This window comes from Electrophorus electricus, chromosome 16, assembly GCF_041902795.1.
Source record: "Electrophorus electricus isolate QZ-2024a chromosome 16, ASM4190279v1, whole genome shotgun sequence".
NCBI classification, from domain to species: domain Eukaryota; kingdom Metazoa; phylum Chordata; class Actinopteri; order Gymnotiformes; family Gymnotidae; genus Electrophorus; species Electrophorus electricus.
Window position 1 is genome coordinate 16,914,747 of NC_137512.1, and position 26,464 is coordinate 16,941,210.

Here is a 26,464-nt window from a genome sequence, read left to right on the forward strand (position 1 = left end):
GATGTGACTCGATTTAGTACATGTCTGAATTCCCTGAAAATTGCTTGTGCCACAGCAAGCATGTTACAAATGAGTTACAAAATTAATTCCGTTTGGATGCATTGTATAGCAGGGCTGAGCTTTCAAGCACCATTATCTATTCACAACTAAATGTCCAGAAACACATAACTTATAAAGAATTTTGCAGACAGTGTGAGGATGTATGTGTGTTTCTGTAACAATGTTTAACTGTCCTTCATTTAGGCATCTCTCTCTCTCTCTCTCTCTCTCTCTCTCTCTCTCTCTCTCTCTCTCTCTCTCTCTCTCTCTCACAGAGTGGCCAAGGATGGCGTGTGAGACAGTTTCTGGATATCTGTCTGGCTCTGCGCACACTGGCGTGAGTGGCAGCTGAAGGAATCCTTCCTGACCGACGCCCGCCTGGCATGTGCCCGACCCAGACTCGCTATGCATGAAGGGCCCTGTTTGCTCTCTCTCTCTCTCTCTCTCTCTCTCTCTCTCCTCTCTCTCTCCCTCTCTCTCTCTCTCTCTCTCGCTATGGAAATTCTATTTGATTTGTGAGCCAGTTAGTGCATGGCTAGCTTCTGTACACAGCCATGTTAAGAACTGAGTGATGGTGCAAACGTGCACTCTCTCATCCATCTCCCTGGCCACCCCCTGGCGAATGAGAGGATGGATAATTTGTAACCATGACGTTCCACTGCAATGCAATGGAAAGGGGACACGTGGAAAAAACAAAAAACTGAAGGCTCCTGTCACCACAAGTTTGATTTGCCCAAGGTTGTTAGGAGGGTGTTAGCATACACCCTTTGGCCAGGTAGCTTGGTATGAAAGCTTTTTGTTTTCTTTAACTTTACTGGCATCCAATTAAAAGCCCGTTGAGCCCATATGAGCAATGCTGCAATAGGGAGAAACAAATATTTCCCCTCTGGATTGTCCCTGACAGGTGCTTTATAGCACTGCCTGCCTTTAAGTGCACACAAATAAAGACAACTTTGAATTGACATTAATCAGTTTGTATATCTAGGAAAGGTGTACATCTGCCTCATCAGCTCCTACTCCACAGGGCTGCTCTCTGCTTCCCACTGTGATGATTGGTAGTACTCTGTCTGCACTGCTGCTAGATCCTCACATACTGTGAATTCCATGCCACTAGCAGTTTCACTCTATTTACCCAACACACCACAGCTACACAGACACACTTTAACACCTAACACTATTTACCTCCCTGCTTCAGGATCCATGTTCTATTACTATACATATTCATAGTATTTAACTTAGAATTATTTACATTGGGACATTGCTCAGGGAAACTTGGCAGTGGTGGGGCTTGAACCAGCAACCTTCCAATTACAAGTCAAGTATTTTAATCACAAAGGTACCATTGCCACTGCCCAGAATTATTGTTGTTTGTAACCAGATCTTTGTCTTATACAGTGTTAAACAGTAGTCTGTTTTATAGGGAGTTTTTTTACCTTTACCACTTGTGGAACCAAAATTTTGATTACGATGTACATTCGCATATATATAAAAGAAGAAAATTGAAATTAATAGTATCAGTTCACCTTGTTGTTTTCTCACATACATCATCTTAAAAAATATTTAACATCTGATACTCCAGAGCTTTTGGTTCTAAAGTAAAATTTAATTATAGGCAACTTCATGCTAGTGACCAGACTGGAAAGTATCTTGAAGCTTGTCACTGTAGGCCTGTAGGCACTGTTCATTTGTTCCTGGTTGACTCTGACAGGCTGGCTTCCACACCTGCATGTTCTTCGGCACTTTTATGTGTGATGAACAAAGCGGCAGGGCTGGGTGGGGGGGGGGGGGGGGGGGGTTCTTTTCTCCAGAGCTTCAATGGTGTGCTGGACGTCTGCTCCATTACCTGCTCCTGATTGGATCGGAGCTCACCTGCAGATGGCCAGGGGCTCTCAGTACACCAATAACACATGGCACCCCATGAGGAGGACCACTGCAGGACTATCCCCTCACATACGCATGCACAGATGCACAGAGACACACACATACACGCACACACACACACATGCAGCCCATCATGTACATGCACACAGCAGGCAAGGTGTGTTACGAGAACGTGGAGGTGAGTGCTCCAGGGTGGCTAGCAGCCATTTCAGCAGCTTTGATAGCACTGCGTAGAGGAGACATGAGATAGCATTTTGATAGCTCTGTATGGAGGACATATGAGAGACAGAGATACAGTTGCAGAAAGAAGAAGAAAGGGAATGGAGTGAATTCAGGTTTGGCCCCTGGTGACCCTCCTCCCCATCAAGATGCTAAAGAAAGCGGAGTGAGAGCAAAGTGCGGTTAAAGGGGCGATGTGTTCTCAGGTGTGTCATTGAGACAGTGGAGAGGGAGGACAGAGACACAGTGCTGATGTATGAGCAGAAGCAGACGTTTAGACACCATGTATATCCCATAGACAGAGGGCAGCTTTATGGATTAAGTGCCAGAAACAATCAAACCTAGTGGGATCTGTTGGCTTTAGTCAGTGAAAGCTAGCAAATCTCACTATGTTTGAGTTGCCCATGACCAGTCTCGAGAACGTAAATGAATGGTCTTGGGCTCAATATCATTTGGACTCGGTCTTCTCTTGGTCTGAAGTAGGCTTGACACCTTTTCAACAAGTCAAAACTAGACTCTCTTATTCCATTTGACTCACCATCAATGTTTTCCACCTGTACTTTCATTGAAAAACAGCAAGCAAATAGACAAATGGAAGTCCAAAACCACACACCTGAACATATAGTTCAAAAATGGACTGCCTGGTGAATCTTGAACTTTTATACTGTCATTATTGGATGTCAACCCATTAAAACAGAATAAAACAGTCCTTTCTCTAAATGCTTAAATAAAATCTGCAACTGAGATTGGAAACAGGGAGCAAGAAGTCACTGTTATTCTTTCATTATCCAATCAATGAACAGGGTAACAATAGCTAACTGGGAGTTGAAGGTTTGGTATTTGGTATAGCTACATTGTTGCTAACTGAATTTTCAGTAAATGCTAGGTTATCTGGCTATCTATGAGTGCTATCTAGTGAGCTGACACTAGAATAACAGAGATGCCAGCATCCTACTGCACCAAAACCCCAAAATTTCTCAGATTGTTACAGGACAGTTTATATTGTTTCCTCGGTGTACAAAATGCGATTAACATGCTAATCTCTTGATATACCAAAAAACTGTACAATGGTTATTGATGAACTTAAAACTGCTATTTACACACCTCTGTGACACAAAAACAAATAAATGCAATAGATTAATAAAAAAAATGACTATTAAAAAAAAATTACTTTTTCACTTGCTGCACCACTTCTGTCCACCATCTCTAAACAAGCAGGGTGCTGCTATCCATCATGGGAATGCATCAGCATATTTAAGGTATCGAAGAACTGAAACAGCCTTCTTGTTGGGGGTCTGCATTCATTGATGTAAAATGCTGTATGAGTGCTCACTAGGTATTGAGACAGATCCCATATAAATAACTGACATAACATTCAGTGCAGTCATTGAACAGGGCTCCTTGAGCATGGGTATGCATCAGCATCTGTGTGTGTACTATAAATCTAAACAGTGGCATTGAATTTTTGAAACTGCATTGCATGAGACACTGTATTCAGTGTGTGGTGGCCTTTAGCTAACACCTTCATATTCATTACAATCTTGCAGTAAATTCAACTGGATCATACTGAAATTTCCCCAAAATTTCCTTTGACCCTTCATCATATAACATAATTTTATTTATCATAACACGTAAGTTAACACGATAGTCTGCTGTGTTGACATGACATTTTGAATGCCATAGCATTGCAGCAAATATTTGATGCCACATTTATTATTCTGTCTTTTCAAATGATAATATATTTCATGTAATTTAAGCCATGTTATAGTATTCGTATTATCTTGTAGATGCGTAACTATATGTCCTCAACAATGTTATTATCTTTACCTGCCACCAAAGATGTTATCTGTAGCTGCTTCATACGTGCCTCTTGGAGGAGTATTTAGTATGGGTGGGCTTCTACCTCAGTGACTGTTTAGGACAATATTATTACTATTATTTATTATTATTATTATTATTATTATTATTATTATTATTATTTTATTTTTTATTTTTTTATTATTGCTGCATGTTTTATAATAGAGTTTGGGCAGCTTTATGTAGAAATTACTAGTGGACATAGGCAAAAGACACACTGTGTATTGTGTTAACTACTCTGAGGCTGGACATGGTGTACTCTGAAAGTAAACATTTTAACAATTCTATTTGAGGAATTCATAGTGGATGTCATTATTATTATGTATTGTTCATAGTGTTGTTATTCATAGTGGATGTTATTGTTATTATGTATTGTTCATAGTGTTGTTATTCATAGTGGATGTTATTGTTATTATGTATTGTTCATAGTGTTGTTATTCATAGTGGATGTTATTGTTATTATGTATTGTTCATGGTGTTGTTATTCATAGTGGATGCTATTGTTATTATGTATCGTTCATAGTGTTGTTATTCATAGTGGATGTTATTGTTATTATGTATTGTTCATAGTGTTGTTATTCATAGTCGATGTTATTGTTATTATGTATCATTCATAGTGTTGTTATTCATAGTGGATGTTATTGTTATTATGTATCGTTCATAGTGTTGTTATTCATAGTGGATGTTATTGTTATTATGTATCGTTCATAGTGTTGTTATTCATAGTGGATGAAACTTTTGAAAGGAATAATATGAAGTATGCTCACTTGGTGGCTGAGGTGAGACAAAGTGTGTGGCAGGTGCATATAAGACCAGTAGAGATTGGTGTTGGAGGATTTGGAGCCAAGTCTGCCACATCACTGCTTGTGCAACTCTTAGAGGCTGTAAATGAAGGGTAGCTGTGAAGGAGTTATCAGAAGTAGCAGAAAGGGCTAGCCAGTGGTTGGGGATCAGGAGAGCACAGACTATTTGGTGTAATGCACCGTAAAGGTGGAGTGGCTGAGGTTGTCGTTTCATTGTGTCATGTGGTAGATCCAGATGGAACCAGTGGCACTGCATTAACAGTGCCAGTGGCTTTAGTCACTGGGGAGGCCAGGATGGCTTGCTAATATAATAGGTAAAATCCATGTGGACTGGCAGCGCTGAGTATGCATTAACCGTGCCAGTGGGGCTAGGTACAGCCTTAGTCACTGGGAAGGTCATCATGTATTTTATGGGTTGTGTGTGCTAGTGGCATAGTGCATAAAGCCCGTGTGGAAATGGTGGCACTGAGAATACATGAACATTGTCACCAGGGAGGCGAATTTGAGTTTACATTTAAAGAGGTGTGGCTTGGTTTAAATGTGAGCTTTGAGGGGTTGAAGCTGGGTGCCAGACCTCACTGTTAAGCCTTCTGGAGGTGTCATGGGCTTAATTCAGCAAAACAAAGATGAAGGGAAGTTTTTAAATGATGACCTTGAGAAGAGCTTGCAATATTGTGACTGCTGGAATGAAGAGAGTAGGCAGGCCCTATGTGACGCTCTAATGGTTTAACATAGGATATTTTACATCTTATCCCGCATATATGTACAGTTACAATTATTATTATAATTTTTATTATATAGCTCACGCTATGTGTGTCTTCCAGTGAGAGTACGCTAGTGCAAGATGGCTGGTGCTATGTGTCAGTTTTATTTGCTTTGCTTTGGATTAATTTTTTTTTACTGTTTGGTTGATTTTGAATATTCATTCGTTGTCTGGGGAGTTTGACTCTCACTGACAGAGAAAGTTGGCTAGGGACTTTCTCTGCAGCTCAGAAGTTAGTTCACTGCTGGTTGGGAATCTAATTGTCCCTTTACATTATGGCTTACATGGATAGTTTTAGAGGGAAGATTGAAATATTACTGCTATGATTTCAGTTAATAATAAAAATGGGTGTATGTTGGTTTATATTCAATTGATTTTATGTGGTGTCTTCTGAAGGTTTAGAGAAGAAGGGTCACAGAATAACCTCACCATCATTCCAAATATTCTAAGACCATATAATAATAAGTAATAATTTTAGGCTATTTATTATTTAATGTTTTAATATATTTTACAAAATATATTATAATGAATGTGTCACGGACTGCTCCTCCCCTTAAGCTACGCGGTACGGCCCACCGCGTGTGGGGGATACACGTGTGTATTGTTTGTGTTGTAGCCACCAGGATTGCACACACGTGTACAGGATTATGTTAATGTATCACATCTATTTAAAACCCTGTCCGTATGTGCTCCCATCGTTGGTCATTGTCGCTATGTGTGTGTGTGTGTGTGTGTAATTAGATCTGTGTAGAGGTAACGTTGGTTTGTGTAGTTTCTGTTAAATGTACGTATGTCTTCGTTGAATGTTGAATGTATGGTTATGTTTATTGTGATTGTTGTATGTGAGTGCCACTTCTGTTTCTCATGTCTAGCGTCAATAAATGCTTTGCACAAAGGAGGAAGTCTGTGCGTCTTGCTTCACGCCCATCGGCACTCGGGCCAGATATAACGTTACAGAATGTACATTGAATTACAAACTTTTTTCTTTTTCAAATTATTTTTTTTTATTTTATGAAAATTTTAATCTGAAAAAATTTAGACTAAAATTTAGTCTTGGTTTTGACATGGACTCAACTTGTAAAAGTCCTGGTACTGACTCAGTGTCCTGTTCTTAGTCTTAATTTGGTTTTGACAACAATGCCATTTCAAAGATGCACATTAAAGAATATTTTAGTGCTTTACATTTGGTCTTAGCTTTAATTTAATTTATGATAGTCCACAATCTAATTTCATTTCACCATACAAACCTCTGTATTATAATGTTTTGCATTCACTGGACTGACATCTTCATGTTGGTAATGATGTAAATGCTGTAATTGAACCTAACAATCTCCTTGAGGCATAAGAAAGCGGTGATCTGCAAAGCAAGATTCAGCTTCTCTAAATAATCCTTGTTTTTAAACAATACAATAAGTGATCACTTGGAGTTTTCAGTGCAGTGCCAACACCAGTTTACACACTATTTTCCAATATAGGTCTTTAAAGTCAGGTCTCATTATGTCAAATAATGAAGGCATAATTAAACCATTGACCAGTGGAAGCAGTTCCCTAGAAAAGAAGTGAGCATGCTCATTAAATTTCACAGTGTTATGAGCACATAAAAAAAATCACATTTGTGGATTTAAGATTAAAATGGATTCACTTTATCAGTTACCATTGATTATTTAATTTGAATTCTTTCTCAACTTAATTTGTTCTAGTTAGAGAAAAGAGAAACCTCAGCCACTATTTCAAAGTTATAGGCTTTATTTAACTGCCAAAATGTCAAGCATGACTTCTACATAAAGAACAAGCACACGAGTTAACATACATGTGAATGTAATCTCTGAATGTGACATCAAAATGTACTGGTTTATTTGTGAAACAAATGACAATGCAGTTTTATTTTGTTTAGAAAAAAGAGGCAGGAAACTCAACTAATTGAGGCCTGCAAAGACAGTTAGGAGGGGAATTACAGAACTGAACTGGTGTGAAGACACACACACTTCTGCAATCTGGACACACCCTCCTGGTGTGTGGATACACCCATCTGGTGTGAAGACACACCGTTTGGCTATGTACATAACATAAATAAAGTCATTGAGGGGGTTCTGTGGGTGTATGAAGAAAATAGGGTCGAACAGTGAAGATGGTTGCCCAGTGTTCTTTAAATTCGAATATAGAAAAAGTGAAACTTCACAGAGAAAAAGAAATCATGTCCAGTTACTAAAGAGGACAAAGAATAAAGTCAAAGAATTGACAAAAGCTCAATCCAAGCTCATCCTCCTGGTCTGAGTGTCAGTGAAAATGCATAGACTCTTGCAGCCGAGGAGAAGATTTAATGTCACGTGCATGTGTGTTTGCACTTCCTACTAACTACACTAAGAATATTCCTCTGGCCAAGCTGCTGACCTCATTGGGGCTGGAGACCCCTCTCTGAACCTGCCAAATTAAGGATCACCACTTATACAAACCTTGCAATGTACAAAGCTTGTCTAATACCACACCACACTAAATAGCACACTGTATGATTTACTGAAAGCCAATCCTCAAGCACAATAGTTATGTCTCTTCCTCAGGCTGTTCCCTAAATCCAGAAAACCCATTAGATTCTGCTATCTTCTCTATCAGCCAGTAGCTTTAATCAAAATGATTTGTCAGACTAGCCTTAAAGCCAGCCTTAAAGTTTCTTCTGATTAATCTTAAATCCAAAATTGCCTGTATCGACAGACTTTATATCTGTAATCGAACAATTCTACTGACATCCCTACCATGCCCAAACCTGTAGCAGTTTAAAATAGTCATGCAGGATTTTAATGGACATTTTGGTCTCCACTTCAAACAAGGACAATCTCTTAGCAAGAGGCCAATTTAATAATCAAAAATGGCTGAGGGTTGGTGGGATTTCAAATGTATAAACAGGTAGAATTTATGTTTTTCTCTCCCTACATGCAAAGGCCATGGGGTGGGGGTGGGGGTCGGGGGGATTATCAACAGTCTCAGGTAAAATAACTGATTTTATTTTTGTTCTTGTTTTCAGTGAGTATTCCTTCAAGGCACAGGAAAAACATTGAGCCCAAATATATTGTAGGATTTGGGTGGGAAGGATTTACTGAACCAAAGATGGTTTATAATGTACCAAAAATGGTTAGCCATATATGTCTTTTCTTTGATATCAATTTTTCTAAGTAATATCATGAATTTTCTATCATTCATATTGATTTACACATCTATAACCATCCTGGTGTCTCAAAATAAAATTATGTTTTACTAAATTTCTTTATAAGACACTAGGGCTAATTTAACCTAATAGCGGTGTGACGAATTGTTAGCTGTTTTACTCTGAAACCTACCCACTGTATACAAAAACAAGCATGTCCCGCTCTACTTTTGAATAAACATCCCTTGTCTGATACAGTGTTTTTAAAACAGTCAATTTGATAATTTCTTAAGGTTATTTGAAATTTATTTTCTCTCAGTAAATTAAACACAGACCAAATTCAGTGCAACTGTTTTTCCATGATGCCTCTTCACATGTGCCCTATGCCTCCCCCACCCACACTACAGTATTTCCCATGGGCACATCAGTAATTTCACAGTTGAGCTTGTCCAGACGTGCATCCAGGATGAACAGGGAACTCTGTGAAGGGGTCATGAGGTACTGTCCAAAAAGGCCACTCCCGGTCATGACCCTGTTCCGGCGGTCCCAGTGCCACTGTGCTGCTGGTGTGGGCTGCTTTAGACTCTTCATCATTTTGACGTTGCCGGTGCTGAGCTCCACAAACAAGGCGTCCGTCTGCTGGCCAGAGCTGCCGAACACGTTGTACTGGTTGACCTCGGTGAACGAGGGCATGAAGGCCAGGTCGGACAGGTGCAGGTTGGTGTGGATGTCAAAGGGATGGCCGATCTCGCCCCGGACAGAGATGCGCTGCAGGCGCATGAGCCCATTGCGATCATCCACGCTGACGAGGTAGTGTCCGTCGGGTGAGACGTAGGGTGTGCCACTCACATCCCCGTTGGGGCCTATCACGCTGTCTGTCACGCCATCCACAATCAGCTGCGGGCGCATGGCGCCGGTTGAGTCAGGCCTGCAGTTGATGAAGTAATAGCCACCCAGGTGGGAGTAGGCCAGAGACTGCGGGATGCAATCGTAATCCCACAGACTGATGTTCTTCACATAGGAAGTGGTCTCAAGATCAATCTTATGCAGGGTTGGCTCATTCTTATGGATGATTATTCCAAACCTACAATACAAAAGATATTACTTATATGAAGACATTCCTTATATCCCTCTGTTAATGTCATTTAGAGTTGACAAAATTTCAAATAATGTAAGTTTTAACTGGCTGAACTGTTTAAAGCTAAGATCAAAATCTGCCTTCAGGCTGCATGCTGCACTATGCCTTCCAAAAAGTGGCTCTGTAAAGGTATCTAGTTCTAGTGGGACTCTTATTGATCAAATCACACGTTGAGACAGACCAGGTTTAACCAGTAAGTTTTAAACTTTTGGTGAAAAGAAAACCTCAGTATTCCCTTGTCTTCAGGGGACTCACAAGATCAGACATGTAAGGGACTTCAGGTCAAATCTCAATCATGCACATATATTAAAACTGCAAAAAGGCAAACAGCTAGGGCCATTAGATACCTCTCCCAGAAGAATGTGTAAAACCTGCGAAGCAAAAGTTAGCGAGAGAAACGTCAAGGGGTGACAGGTCTTACGATACCCTGAGGTCAGCTCTGCCATGCACAGTGAGCCTGGTGTCATTCATGGGATTTGCTGTGCTTTTGAATGTGGCTGATAACTGGGTTAGGCTGAGCTGACACAAGTGTGCGCTTTATCATTCGTGGTGATGGGCTTTATTGATTGGCTGAGACTCTCTGTACCTGGATTCCACTGGGTGTCCATTATTACAAAGAAAAGGATGCAGTTATAGGGTGACTGTAGATGTGCTAATGCAACACATGCCATGTTACACTAGTAGCCAGGCTCTGGGGTTCCCTTGCTCATATGTCTTCAAATATCAACTAGTCACTCGCTATATGAGAATATACATCATGCTGTTTGCAGAATCAAACACCAGATGCATAGCATGAACCATAAGTAACCATGGGTCTCACAGTGTTCTTATCTTCTAGGTAACGTTTTTTCAAAAGTTACTCATGTGGAAGTCCACTGAATGAACTAATATAAACCTTCATGCAATACAGAAGTTCAAGTCTGATTGTCCCCAGGTAAACATGCTCCAAAGTGTTCTGCTGGGACACCATGTATTACAGTTTAGCTCTGATACACTGAAGTTCCTTTCTGATAAGCCCTTTCTCTAAAGCATCCTCTCTGGTGAATAGGAAGCATGGAATTATCTGAGCCACCAGAGCAATGTAGCAGGAGCGCACCTGAAGCACGAATTGCTCCTGCATTGTAACCTAATGTTCTACCAAGAGGTGTGAAAGTGGTATTGCAAACAGGTACACAGTCTTGTGTATCTGCTTCAGTTGGATAACTGAGTTTTCTTCTGACAGCCACCTAAGGCCGCCAAGGCAGTTTCGAGTGCCTATAGCTCAGGTGTCAGAAGAGATAACGCCTTTTATTTTGTATCACCATAAAGTCTGTCTATTCACTGAAAAAGGTTATAGCAAAGAATAATAAAGCTAGCTAACCTCTTTGCACACCTTCTTGTGTACTTTAAGCATCGCTATTGATTCTGCTGTTTATAAATCCCTGCAGGAGTGTAATTAATGAAAGTGATGTCCTCCCCTGCACATCAGAGAGCACTTTTCAGATGCAAAGAAAGTAAAGATTGCCTTCCTTTGCTGCAAGACCTCTGCTCAGACACCTTGCTTTACACATTTCATCAAGCCACTGCGGAAAAACTAATATAATCCTTAAAAAAAGGTTATTCTTAAATTAATCCATATGAAAATGACTTTCTACAATTAAAAGAAATCAGACAAAAAGACTTCTGTACAGTCTACAAATGAATTTCCCATTCACATAAGTCCTGATAGAAATATGACAGGAACTCCATGAATATAAAGAATGAGAGTTCTGCAGGGTGTTATTGCTCACTGTGTTAGGGAGAAGGTTTGGGGATCCTGGAGTAATCTGACAACCTGCCTGTAATTGCAGCACAGTTTTCCTTTGGTATATAAATTACATTTATTCATTAAACTGATTATATTTACATGGGCATATTTATATGGGGGCAGTGGTAACTCAGTGATTAAGGTACTTGACTTGTAATCGGAAGGTTGCCAGTTTAAACTCCACCATTGCCAAGTTGCCACTGTTGGGCCCCTGAGCAAGGCCCTTAACCCTTAATTATTCAAGTTGTATTCAGACATAATTGTAAGTTGCTCTGGATAAAAGCATCAGCTAAATGCTGTAAATGTAAAAACATGGGTTACATCATTCATAAGAAATTGAGACTGAATGAGCATTTGAAATTAACACCTTTTCTGAGCCTCAAAACAGATGAAAGATGGAAGGTTTCTAGGATTAGGGTTACTGGAATTTAGTCATTTTCATTGTAAAAGTCCTCTGGTGTTAACAGGTACCTTGCTGTTAAAGTATTACTATAATTGTTTTAACAAAATGCAACATTAATCATTATCTCAATCTTACCATGCAGAGGGAGTTGAAAAAGAATTTGACATGCCTTATGTGCTAGAGTTTTGACCACAAAGAAACTCTCCCAACAGTTTTTAGTCACATCTTTGGTCAAAAACACATTGGATGACCTTGCATATGTAACGGTGTCACCCCTTTCCTGCTGACAGCTACCGGCATTCGGCAGCGCACGTGGACTTATGTTGTGTTCTTGTGTTTGCTTCATCACATCTTCATCACATCTTGTTTATGTTCAACATCAGGTGGTGCATGTTCTATGTTAGCTGGAGACTCACGTTTGCTTCTCTTTCTTTCTTTTTTATCTGCATGTTTCTTTGCCTGTGACAACATCACCTTATTGACTAGAAACAGAATATAATGTGAAGCAACAGTTGTGTGGAAAGTTATTTGCTTTGTTTGGATTTTTAAAAATATTTATTTTTATAATTTATTTATTTTTTACCGAAGATACATTTGAATTCCTCAATAAAACAGGACTGGTTACTTAGTTTTGACAAAACCACTTAATAGATTATTCGAGTTCATGGAAACACAGCCAATAATTACTTATCCATTTAGAAATGTAATAACTTTACAGATGTAACTGAGTATAAAGAGTGCTAGTCCTTATCTGGAGTGCACTGTGATGCCTCTGCTACATTGCAGTGCCCTCGTTTAACATGGGGCTGTCCTGCATCTCTGAGACGTCCATGTTACCACACTGGGGGATGGACAGAGATAGCACGGCACTGCTAAATAGCATCACACGGAGTTGAAGTGTACTCCCAGGCTCTCAGGGAGATGTAGTTCACAGAGAATATGAATGAGCAGGACAATCTGATCAATGAAGAATCACTGGAAATTGTAGCCATTCCAAACTTTCCATACTACCTGCCTCTTGTGAATTTCTATGAATTTCTATTTGTGAGACTGTGTTTGAATACTTCTACAGGGCTCCTGTGTGTGTGTGTGTGTCTGTGCAAGCATCTGTGTACACATATGTGTGTGTGTTAAATGATTTTTAGGGGCCTGAGTTGAACAGGGAACTAAACTGGGCTTGTGTGCGATGTGCCACCTCACTGACACGAGTCCCTGATTGTATTCAGAAGCAAATCTGCAGCTCTTCTTTGGGGACCTCCTAACCTGCCCCAAAGCCTGCCACCCATTGTTGTGTTTGACAATCTCTCTGAGCCAGAGAACAAAAAGTAGGGGCTTTTGTGATTTGATCTGTCAGTCTCCTTGAAGCCATTGATTCATGAGGCCTAAGACCAGGGTTATGACACATCAAAGCTCATTTTAGCACCTCACAAAAGCTGATACACAGAGCAAAAATCAGGAGGGAAGGCCATTGGCATCAAGCCAGTAATACTCTACAAGCCAGTAATACTCTACAAGCAGCCCTGACCCTTGAGAGGCCATGGCTGCTTCAATTGGATTGGTCTGAAAAGATTTTAAATTGGCCATTAGTGATCCAGACTTAATTTATACCTTCAGTCAGGTAGGGGTGTGTGACTTATATGTAAACTATATAGTGCAGAGAAGATTTAAAATGTAATATCCACGACAGGCCTCAGTGGCTACAGGCCTCAGTGACTACAGGCCTCAGTGGCTACAGGCCTCAGTGAAACCAACCTTTTTTCACCAGTTTGGCTTATTTCTTGTTAGCATAGCAAATCAAAAGCAAATATCATCTGCCACCATTGGAAAAAAAAAGAAGATCAGAGGTACATGCTCAGTAATCTTCAGTCTGGATTAAATCAAATCAAATGAGATTTCCTTTTCCAGTCAGCTTGTCTTGTGTTGTTTATTTAGGGTTTAATCTCACCACTCTTGTCTCTGTGAGTGCTAAAGCTACTCCAAAATGCAAGTGACTGTGAATACATTACATGGGATATTAGGGCCTAATGTCAATCCTCTAGCATGATTCATGCAGCTCAAACCAGCTCGGCCCGACTTGGACACAATCACGGCTGCATTTTTGCAAACATGGAGGGCTGCTGTGATGCATGCCACACCTCTTTCTGTCCTACCTGATGTGTGTGACGGTGAGGCTTGAGGAAGGGATGAAGAAGTCATCCACGCTGTCGAAGCGACGGCCGACCAGCTGTGTGTGGATGGTGTGATGGGGCGTACTGCCGCTGGCCTGCTTGATCACCTGACCCACAGAGAGAGGATCACACATTCAGCACAACATTACAAAAGAGCGCGTTGTGTTGGTGCTGGGTTGACACTTTGCTGGCAGTTTGCAGTGGCGCAGTGGCCATAGTTATGAGAGCTGTCTTCTCAGCGTGCGCTCACAATGATGAGGTTGCGTCAGGGATGCCATAGCTTAGAGCTTTAGTCAGGGCAGTTATTTCAAATGTGCCTCCATGGGGACTTCCTGCTATGCTAATTCAATCACAGTTCATCATTTGTGGCCGGCCTGAAAATGTCAGCAAAAATCATTAGGGGACTGGAGGAGGATATTGGGAGTGCTTGACAAGAACATTCTCCCACTCATGTTTGAGATCAGCCTTTAACAAGATGTGATATAGACTCAAATGGCGCTGAGTGACAGATGTGAGAGCCAGTAGCAGATGTGGGGATTAAAGTTAATTTATATCATCAAGAGTACGAGTATGGGCAGGTGGGAGAGGTAATCGTCTACAATGTGCAATATAATATGGGATAATATACAATTTCTTCTTAACCTGGAGGGTTGGGAAGTTCTTCTCCAGATCTCCCCAGCTCAGAATCCATACTTGGTCATGAGATTTGTCATAATGGAGCATCACTGGGACCTTGTCCGTATTCACAGTCTACAATAAAAAAAATTGAGTCAATCTCTGCAATCAAGAATACATTATTCACTGCAATGGAGCCATCTGTTATCAAGAAAAAGACAAAGTCATAGAATTCGATTAACAATTAATTGTTGACTGTTCATTAAAAAATGAGTCATATCATGAAAAGTAGACCATTGACCCTCATTCATTCTGAACACGCAGTTCTCAAGGACTTTAGATCATTACAAGGCACAGAGAACCTTGGCCCCTTGTGTTTTAACATTCTTCACACCTTCCATATTTTTCCATGAATTTAGGAGGCACTCAGCCTTGACACAAAGAAAGCATTTAAAAGAACAGATGGAAGTTTTTTTTTTTTAATTCAATGTGTTCGGTTATGGAGCCATGTTTTGTAACAGAGTGCTAACAATTACTCTGAACCCATACTCAATCACTCACCGGTGGATTTTCTTCACAAGAATGTCAAGCCAAAAAGCATTTTGTGTGTGTGTGTGAATTTCAGACACCTCTGAACATATACACACTGACACTAGAAAATCCATGCTTTCACACCCAGAACCTAAAACAGCATTCTGCTCTTTTCACTGCCATGAACCAATTGCCATGAACATTTTTGACAGTTCAGAAAAGTGTTAAACAGGAATTTAATTTAAAACACCTATGGGGAAATGCTTCTAATCAAAGACAATTTTTACAAAGACCAATTTGACAATGTAGGATGGAAAGGACATGGGGAAAGTGATACTTCCTGTATAGGCTGAAGGAAATGAAAGTGTCTTGACTCAATGTGAAATCCATGCATGATCCACTCATCAGTGGATCAGCAGTTCCATTACATCTTTCAGATAGATTAGACTGGAGCCCTCAGAGATGGTCCTCTCTGAGACTTTCAGCAAGTCTGCTGAAATGTCTGGAGATTTTCATATGTGATATCCATATCACAAAAACCTGAGATATCCAGACATTTTCAGACATGTCAGATCCATATCACCAAAAACTTGAAATATCCACAGATTTTCATATATGAAATTAAAAAAAAATTGAGTAAACCTATGACTGCTACATATAATGAAATTCAAAGATTTTAATGTTATGTGCTCAGTCTTTGATTGTTTTGGGCAAGTCCTCGAAGCACCCCCTTCTTTCTTCCATCTTTGCTGGATCAGGTGGCTAATTAGCACTTGCTAATCTCAGATAATGAAGCCAAATCTCCAGGTGCCCAAATAACAAGCCCAGAACTACAACAAAAGGCATCCTGAGGCTTCCTGGGCAAAGCTGTCAGGGTGAGAGACACCTGCTGGCACCAATCAGGACTGAGAGAGACAGCTAGATTTATCCACCTGGCATACCTGCCAGTTTCCTGCCAGCCTCCTCCCTGCTACTTCTATCACAAACACACTGGCAATACCTCTAAGCCAAATGATGTCATAAGATACAGGCTTGATTGATATTCTAAGACAGACCTACTGCTGTTTCTGCAAACCAGAAATCACATGCTTGGCCAGTATAACTCCACCCCTTTTCAGCTTGTGAGTTTTTACTTAGGCCCACTCAGGTATCAAGATTTGCCAAAGGCTTTCAGTCTTTAGGAAACGTTTCCGTTTAAAGGTTTCACCTGAGAAAAGTCAGCCTTTTCAGTCTGATGCTGAGATTAAAAGCCTGCCAATCCAAGAGCAGACACGTTTCCAGTTAATGTGATCATCAAGAAATGGTGCATCTTTTGCAAGGGTGGAGAAGAAATCTATTGCTACAAAGCTGACATTCATATCACTGTCACATGTCATGTCTTGACAAGTTAGGTCGACTCTAGCCACCAGCAGACTCCGTCTCAGCCATGGAAGCAACACACATCATTCCCAAAATGCAACAATAGATACAGATACAAACAGTCAACAGAACAGAAGGGTTCCACAACAAGTAAAGCTTTCAACACAGCATGTCTGAGTCTGAGTCTGATACTAAGATTAAGTAAGCAAACATAAAGCATAAAGACTAGGGTTTCCCACCTGCAACACAAGCATTTGTTTATGTTATAAGACTTGAGGAAGAAAAAATCCAAACAAAACAACTGTAGCTACACAATCCTCTAAAGATTCAAAGACTCAGAAAGAACTTAGACTTGTGTAACACTTTTATGAACTCGGCTAAGTTTGAAGGCTCTCACTTAGGACTCAATACTGAAGAAATATGTACTATGTAAAACCAGTGATTACTTACAGTTCATCCAAGCACATCTCTCTGTCTAACTGAGAGGTGATTTATGGTTCTCACTGACACTGACGATACAATGATTACCATGAAAATCAGATGCTTGTGTTTACAAGAATAAACTAAAATTCAACTGTTTTTGTAACCATACCATGAGCTATGTTGTAATGGGTAAAAGAAGCCCATTAGATGTTAGAATATGTCTGAGAGAGTTAAGCAAAATATTATGTAGCAACAGGCATACACTTCAAGTAATCATCACACATGAATTATCCAAGAAAATATCACTTCTGTTGTCAGTGGACCAGACTCCCAACAGTATCATTAGACAACTGGAGACAAGATATGCTCCCAGTCCACTGTTAGTAGAAGTAATTATCATTGATTCACTGGCTTACTTGGACAGCCTTCTGGGATTGGATGTCTACAATCAGCACCCTGTTCAGCAGCGGCTGGGTGGCATAGATGAACTTATCCTTCACATTTACGGCCGACGTCCACACACACTTCTGTTTGTCTTCCCCCTCCACTTTCGGGCAAACCTCCTCCTTTACAAAACAACAAAAGTCAGAGAATCAGAGAATTATAAATAATGTGAACACTGTTGAATCTTAAGGCAAGCAACTCTCCTGTGGAGAAAGACTAGCCCTCACAATATTTCTGTGAAACATATGGCAAGGTGTATTCAAATTCTCCATGGCCTCTGTTTGGGTACTGCTGAATTAGGAATGGTGCTGTGTGGAACTCAGGGGAGACCACCTGCTCAGATTTTAGATATTTAGCTGAACTAGAAATTTACTTTTAAATGGCCTAAAGTTGCTAAAAGAAACTGTAATTATCTGCTACTCAAGCTTTGATAAATTGCCAAAATAACAAGGAAGAGAATCAGTGTGTAAGGGCATCGGTACTGCTTTGCAGTAAGTTGATGCAAAGCCTAACTTCAGTGTTCTTAATTACTGTTCTACTGCTGTTCTTAATTACTGTTCTTGTGCTGCTTGTGAGTTATGTAGTATCCTTTTGCTTTTTTAGAGTTAATATGATTACTGACAGCAATCAAAATTGCCTATCAGCTTTTTTACTAAAAATAATGGTTCTTCACAACCCCTCAGGTCTTTGTATAATGTGTTATATCAACTGCTATTGTTCCAAACTGAAGCGTGCCAGAATTACACTGGCCCAGCCATGACTTAGCCTGACAACACTTATGTAATCCAGCAATTCTAGTAAACAGATGCTCCATCATGCTCCTGTGGTCATCAGATGAGTGAGTTCTCACCTACTTAGCAGAGGAGATTTGTACCCCAGGCACCTCCAGTAATTCACCAATACACATCAGCATGGCTTCCGCAATTACGACAGAGCTCCATGCGCTTAATCAATGCCCTACCTACTGATACTGCACTGGCCTAATGGACTTGAAGAAGCTTGAGGTTTCTGTATTTATGTAAAGCTGATGCGGGATACCTCAAGATGCTATTGTCTTCAACACTAAATAGCAAGTAGAATGGCTTTAAATGGTACGATCTGAGAAAAAAGCTTAGAAAAAAATAGCTACTGTGATGTTTTGTACCAGCTATTCTCCAACAGCTCCTCAAATCTTGATATAAATTACAGAAGGTTTTTAAACCACAGACCATCACCAATTTCTATGGATGGCACTTCTGTACTTCCCCATTCACTCACTGTGCTGCTGTTAACAGTAATGAACTTATCCATCAGCATCATAATCTATTAATGCACACGTACTTGAAAGTGGGAAGTGGAGAAGGAAACATCAAAGTCGTGGCCCATCGGCAGTGCTGAAGAGGAACACCATTGTACTTCTCCTTCAGTGTTCCTCCCTAAATGCCATTTTTGTGTCGGCCTGACATCATGGCCTGACGGGTGTTTCATGTCCTAATAAAGCCTGCAGTCCCTCTCAGGAGACTGGTGATCAGCATTCACACAGATGAGATCCACAACACCACTGCCGCCTCATCATCAACGAGCGTCCTGATCAAAACGCTCATTTATGAACATGTGTAACTCTTCTAGTCATTACTACCTACCACAAAACGATGGAGACAGCAGAGGTAGATGCAAGGAGAGAAAACTCTGAAGAGTCAGAACTGAAGAGCCATGTTACTACCTTGCCACGTGGGAGTTAATAGTATGTCATCTTACAGTGAGCTCGAACCTAATTAGATTGAGCTGAAATCATGACAGAGGAGAAGTTGCCATCAGATTATTGCGTGTAAACTTGGCCAAGATAGAGAAAGAGCAACATGATTGCAGAGACTCCAGTTGGACTGAAGGTCTTTGAACACGACTCTACATGAAAAAGACTGGCTGCTCCTGTGGGCCTCCAGAAAGACAGATTCGAGAACACTCTATGTTTTCTTGCAGGACTTACACCTTTCATTTTTTTGTCCTCAGCCTCACTCTTCACCTTGCACCAAGTATTTTTGTTTTTGATGCTTGGCATCTTTAATTACCACAGCTTTTAAAATATTGTAGCGTGTACTGAACAATTCATGTTCTAATAGAAAATAAATGATTGGGGAAAAAAATCTTAGGTTGGGTTTTTTAAACACACAACTGTACTCAAGGTGAGGTAAATGGATTACTCACCATATTAATGCACTTATAGCTCAAACTGGAAATTAGTGACATCAAAATGTAACATCCTCAAACCCATCACTGTTACTCACTACCTTTTCGTGTATGAAATATTACAAATATATATCACACACAAAGTTTCTGTGAAATGAAAGTGGTCTGTTTGTAAACAGCCCAGAGCAACACCCATAAAGTTAGTTTAGTAGTTTATTCAGAGGTGATCCGCACAGAGGACGAGCCAGGGGGTTCCTTCTTCTCTTTGCAGAGAGGATTTAAATTTAATGTCTTTTTCTGTTATGTGAACACTCACCTGCAGGCTCAGGAGCTTCTCACTGGGTTTGATGTGCCTCTGGATCTCACATGCAACTGGCTGAATAACTTTGATGCCATCTTCATAAAAAACATAGAACATATTCCCAATGCCTAGACCTGGTGTAGGAGACAAGTTACTGCATTAGGCAATTATAGCAGTAGCATCTCAGAGCTGCTCCCACTAGGAGACAGAGTAAAAGCTGAATGTAAGCCACTTATTTTTATAATTGTTAAAAATGCAAGAAATTAAACTTTAATTGGACATAATTGCTTGTGGAGAAATTACAACATGCAGTGGAATGATCAAGCTTAAAAAAGAACCTTACATACCTTCTTCCCTCCACAGAATATTTGCAACTACAAGAGAGGAAAGAGAAAAGCATGAGAAGGACATGAGATAAAAGAGAAGAACAGAAGAGAAAAGAAACCATAAAATCTAATGTTGGCAACCTTCACCCTTACATCTATATAATTTTTTTTCTCCAGATCTCTATCTGGGCAGGACAAATTATTACAATCATCTAAACCTTGCAGACTACATTGTTTCACAGTCTGTGTGATTGCTAGCTCCACCCACCAGAGAGCTGTATTTTATATGACAGAGGTAATTATATGCTGCATCCTGACGTGATGCATTCAATCAGTGTACCCTCATGAGCTCACAATCAATACAGTGCCATCAATACCATGGTAACAAATGCAGTGCTATCAATGTTTTATACAGAGGTTAGCATGCTGAGACCTTAAACTCACACACACACGCACACACACATATATTCACAAATAAATAATCTTATTTTACCCCCTATTCATATACTGTAACCAGTATGAAACAGTTTTTATATTAAAATTAAAAACTAGAATTACTCATTTAAAATATATCAAATTGGTTTTCATGGTTCAGGTGGCTATGAAGAATGACATCAAACTCATGGCACAATGACCCATAAGACTAATGAATTGTTCCTATGGAAATCTTTCCTCATAAAGTAAATAAAAATAAAAATGCCAGAGACAACAATGGCATTATATATGGACAATACATTTGTCCGTAATATTCTGCTAATGAATATACCTCATTACCTCATTATCAAAAAATGACCACTACATTACAGCAAGAGCAATAATGGATAAAATCTTGGTTTGTGTCATTGTGGTGTCACACTCTTCCAGACTATAGCCATGTGACCTCAGATTATTTGTCTCCTTCTCTTTTCTGCCTAATTCTCTTTCTACTTCTATCTCCCAACTGTTTGCAAAGCAATCTTCCATAGCTCACGATTCTTATCTAACCCATAGTACTCTCTCTCTCTCCCTCTCTCCCAATCTCTATTCCTCTACAGGTGTTAAAAGAACTGAATTGCTACTTGAATAAATTTCAGGTTTCAAAAGTGCTGATTCATTGTCTATATTACATATCTGTGCATCCATTTCCACAACGATGCTCATTACAAGTCTTATGAGAGCACAAAAGCTAGAAGGGAGGATATTAACGGCATATGAAAGAGAAAAGTTGTAGGGAAATAATTGTGTTCTTCCCCATTGACTAACCAGCAGAATGGCAGATTTAAGAAGATCAGCTCTGTGTAGTCCCAATCCTCTCCAATAACACAGGGTATTGATGCTATTCATCACCAGAGATGGAGACTGAGAGCTCTGGCCATATACACAGCTCATATATCACAGGGCTGCTCATCCGTATTTGGACAGCAACAACAAGGGCACCTCTCTGCCCAACCTGCTCTGAGTTTTGGAGAAACGAAGCCCAGCAGCAAAAATCAGCTCTCTCAGGCACACACATTCTGAACACCAGGAATGCACCGGACATTTGTTTATGCAATGCTTTGTCAAAGGTACCAGTGGTCAGGAAGTCAGTAGGGTGAGGCACCCTGCCACTGCATACCAGTCAGAAGCCAGTCAGATTGCAATTAGCCCTGCAAAACGAATGGAAACTGAATCATGGCAAGTGTCTAAGGTCTGTCTTTCCCTTTCACACTAAATTGCACATTTGACTAGTGAGACTGAATGAGTAAATAAGGCTGCTGGTCTTACATCAAGGAATGCAAAATGTCCTACTTATGTCTACAGTTAACAAAAGAAGAACTAGCTCCACTATGTGAAGTTCTGGGTGGTTTCCCTGGGAAGATATAAAAATAAAAAATTAAAGGTTATTTGGTTATATATTTTCAAGCTTAATAAACAATGTTAAGCTACTGTTGGCTAGATTTGCTTTGGGCACAGAAATTCTGAGATGCCAAAGACACAATAGAGACATTACATGGTAGCTACAGAGAATTTCTACTGAGAAATTTTACAATTAATGTACAGTTGAAAAAGACTTGTGATTGAATTCTGATTACATCTGTTCAAATCTCCCCACTATTGCTTAAGGTCCATGTGTAAATGTACCAGTGCTTGTTTAGGGGGTAATTTTACTTGAGAAGCCTAACACACCACCACTTGAAGCCAAAATAAGCTGTCTTAAGAGACGTCCAATCCTACTGAGTGCCCGGATACTAGAGAACTGAAGAATCTATATAAGGAGCCCCTGATTTCCGTAGAAATGCCCAATGTGAAGCTGTGCCAAATGGATCCTTCTCACCGTCTGTGACACAGAGTGCCGTGTCAGGTAGACAGAACGAGTGAAGGTAAGTAATGGTATTCTTAGCCAGCAGTGACAAGCTTGCAACTTAACCAATGAAACCTGCACATCACAGAGGAAAAAAAGATTCCAGTGTGTTCGGGTTGGCTATGCAGGTTCACCTAGGTTCTCTGATGCACTGAGCAAACTGAAGGACTGCTTTAGAGCAGTCATTTGAACCCACTCAAATTGGTGATATTCAGAAAACACTTCAGTTCTTTTGATTTAGCTAGCGATTTCTTTTACCACTGAATTGTATATGCAGTTCTGTGTTTTGTGCTTCTTACATCATACACAGAACATACACTCAAGACAACTAAAAATAATTTTTGCAGTTTTTGGCCTGTAGCGCCAAGCCAGAGAATCCCTGACCCTACTTGGTCCTCAACACAGCTTCTTAAAAAGGAACAGGGGCTCTTCCGGCTGTCAGGAAGCCTGGGTTATGACATGGGGCAGTGGAGAACAGTGGTGGGTACATCCAGCATGCCATGGTGGGTGACAGCATGAAACCCCAAATTATAGTGTGAGGAGAGATGATCTTGACAGCAAACCTACAGCCAGAGAGGAGAATGACAGTGAGGGCCAACTAGAAGACTGTTCAGACTTCGGCTGTGATAGGTTGACAAATGACTGGCGATCTTATGGATTTTGGGAAGACAAAAGCCATGTGGGAAAGAGAATAATTCAAATGCGTACTTTAGGGGTAGTCTATATATATATATATATATATATATATATATATATATATATATATATATATATATATATATATATATATATATATAGTTCTGTGGGGGATTATTAAAAATTTTTCATCTGCCCCTTTTCTGTGTTTCCCTCTGGATTATAACTCACCTTGGAATTCTATTATTCATCCGCCAACTCAAGTGCTATGTTTTTGTTGCTGTTGTTGTTGTCTGCAGCTTTTGAATAAATGATGTTTACCTCACTGCCTTGAGGCCATGGAGATTTGCTCTGCAAGCTAGGGCAGTGACACTTCCTCTGCTCTTCTGAATAGATGAGCACAATTGCACCTCATTTCAAATGCACCTCATTTCACCTCATTTCAATCATATCAAATTGTATCGCGTGTGTCTGCTAATGAGCAGATAAAAGCAGATATAAACAAATCAAACTATATAATTTTTTTAAATCTAGATCACAGCAAATAAGACTTTAGGAAGAAACATCTATTTTGCCCTCACAAAATAGATGTTTTGTATGTGACTTTATAACATTTTTTTTTTTTTAGCATGTGCTGGTAGTAAGGATGAAAGAAGCAGAAATGCTACAAAATGAGCTAAGACATATAATATGATGTGTTACTGTCAATCTGGTAAGTCTTTTAAAACTGTCCACCACATTTTCCCTGGATACATGCAAGTATACTGAGCCTGTAACTAAGGCATTGGCAGTATATTACAGAAGAAAGGCAGTCCCAGAGTCCCAGAGTAGTGCACTGTTCACATCTGTTTGCCACCACAATTTCTGGTATGTAATGCGTTTGATCTCTTCATGTTATTGCTCTTCAGAGATCCACACAATACTCACTTGCTGACCACAAAGTGTACTTAAATAAGAAAAAGATACAATTTGCTTTTTGCTTTTAAGCAGGGACTATCCACATATGTAATATGGAACTCAGAATATTGGCTGTTGAGCAATACTAACATGGAAAATTAGTGGGCTAAAGTAAACTTTTTACTTATAATATCTCCATTTATTAGTATCAAATGATTGTCAGCTGAAGCCCACTTTGGATAGAAGTTGATAAACATTTTAGTTAATAAAACAAACTTATGTGTTTATTTGAAGATATCTTATCTGGGATGTTGGAAGTAGCTTGCATAGTATTCACAGCCATAATGTTCACAGGAAAAGATCCAACCATATTATCTGCCTAAACGTGAGAGGTAATACATGATGTATCTCATCATCCAAGATAGGGTTGACTGAGAGTCATATATTATCCTAGGCATAGGCTCTTGTCTTCACACATTAGAAGTAATGTGTAAAATTATCTTCAGTGACAGTACTGAAACCCTCTTCTTATCCATAGAGACAGTCAAAGAGACAGCTATATATCTATTTACACTCTATATCTATATATAGCTATATATCTATATACACACTACAAAAACCATAAACATTATGTGCAAAGGTACATTTTAGTCAGTGCAACATCTAAACCTTTGTAATAGTTATAAAATGACATCAGAGAAGTGGCCAGTGATGATGGCAGTGTTATTAACAGAGCCAGGAAGAAACTTGTGTGGACCAGCTGGAGGGGGAGTCCTTACATCAAAACAGACATCAAAGGGCAAAGATTAGCAGGCTTCAAATGAGAGGGGCAGGGATTGTAAAGGGGGAATGATCACCCATGCATTATGCATGCAGGTGGAACATGGGACATGTCTCAAGCTGCCTGGCCTGTGTATGAACTTCCTTCTGTTTGCGCATTATCAGGTCACAGCTCTCACATCCTCTCACATCCGCTGAACTACAACACCTAACCTTCTGAACTCTGTCCATGGACTACATCTCCCAACTCCCTTGCAATGACAACCTGAGGGAGGATGGTGTGCCCTTTGACTAAGACCAGGGCTCCTGCAAAACCCACCTACATCACTAAACACTTCGCATAACAACAACACCCTTTGATCTGGTCTTTGGAATACATGTCCTAAATCCAATAAGCTTAAAAACACTGTTTTACCAGTTAAAGCGTATTGGCACCCACATTACTTCTCTGACTACCAGGCTGCCTCCTTGTTCTTGCATATGTGTTTTATAAGCTTTTAAAAGAAAGATCCACAGTACACCACTGAGTGGTAATGGCCTGTATGCCGGCTAATGTGTACAACACATGGGACAGTGTACATTTGCAACGCATTGCTCCCTTCAAGGTTCAATAGAGACCGATACATAGACTAATTACATCGTAAATACTGCACCTATAGGAAAAGAAATCGCACCTGTTCATTCAAGAGCCATCTGCTAGGAAGAGCTTCAGTACTTAAGCAGTGCATAAATCCAACATTAGCGCTAGACTTAAAGCACACCCCAAGATAAAAGACACTCATTTGAACAAAACCTGACAACAAGAAGAACAGTTAGGGATACTCAGGCGACGAAATTGCAGTGAACGTTATGCTGTGACCTTTCACACATTCCTTACTTTACTAAAAGCTTTAGTTTTTAATTTTTAGTTTTTAGTTTTTAGTTTAGTTGAGTTTAGTTTAGTTGAGTTTTAGTTTAGTTTTAGTATGGCTCTGTATGACTCTTAGCATGTCTTTATCTGTGAATGCCCAGTGGTAAGCAATTACTTTAAGCATGAGGTACTGATATTTATTGCTATTATCAAATTACAGTTAGAGCAACCACCACTTGGTCTGTATCATAGGTCATATGAAAGAGAATATCTGATCACTGGGCTTACTTGAATTCCTGTTCTGTTACATTTGAAGCACATCAACTATTAACGCACAGTTGGCTAAATAATACAGAAGCACAGTAAATATGAAGCTCCTTTATAGGAAGAGTTGGAAAGCACATCATGACTTATACATACGTGTCTTCCGGGCAGAATCCTCAACGAACAGAGAGGAGATGTCTTCATCCACCCCTGCTTCATTCCGGGCGATGCAGGTGTACGCGCCCGTGTCCTCAAAATGAACGTTGCTGATGTGAACCTCACTCCCATTGGCTATTTAGTTTTAAGGAGAGAAGGCACAAAAGTGAGAGACTTTCTAGAGATGACTTAATGAAGAA

The 26,464-nt window shown here is 39.9% G+C and overlaps 1 protein-coding gene across 2 annotated transcripts in view; it reads right to left on the minus strand.

Annotated features, from left to right (window-relative positions):
- Positions 1-7,290: 7,290 nt before the first annotated feature.
- Positions 7,291-26,464, minus strand: part of fstl5 (follistatin-like 5) — a 92,416-nt gene continuing 73,242 nt past the window's right edge. For both annotated transcript variants that reach the window (XM_026999290.3, XM_026999291.3), the window contains exons 10-16: positions 26,265-26,399; positions 20,383-20,409; positions 20,051-20,169; positions 17,541-17,690; positions 14,839-14,946; positions 14,179-14,303; positions 7,291-9,785 (exon numbers count right to left, since the gene is read on the minus strand). In XM_026999290.3, the coding sequence (XP_026855091.1) occupies positions 9,083-9,785; positions 14,179-14,303; positions 14,839-14,946; positions 17,541-17,690; positions 20,051-20,169; positions 20,383-20,409; positions 26,265-26,399 (1,367 nt within the window). In that variant the 3' untranslated portion in view covers positions 7,291-9,082. The remainder of the gene's footprint in view (positions 9,786-14,178; positions 14,304-14,838; positions 14,947-17,540; positions 17,691-20,050; positions 20,170-20,382; positions 20,410-26,264; positions 26,400-26,464) is intronic.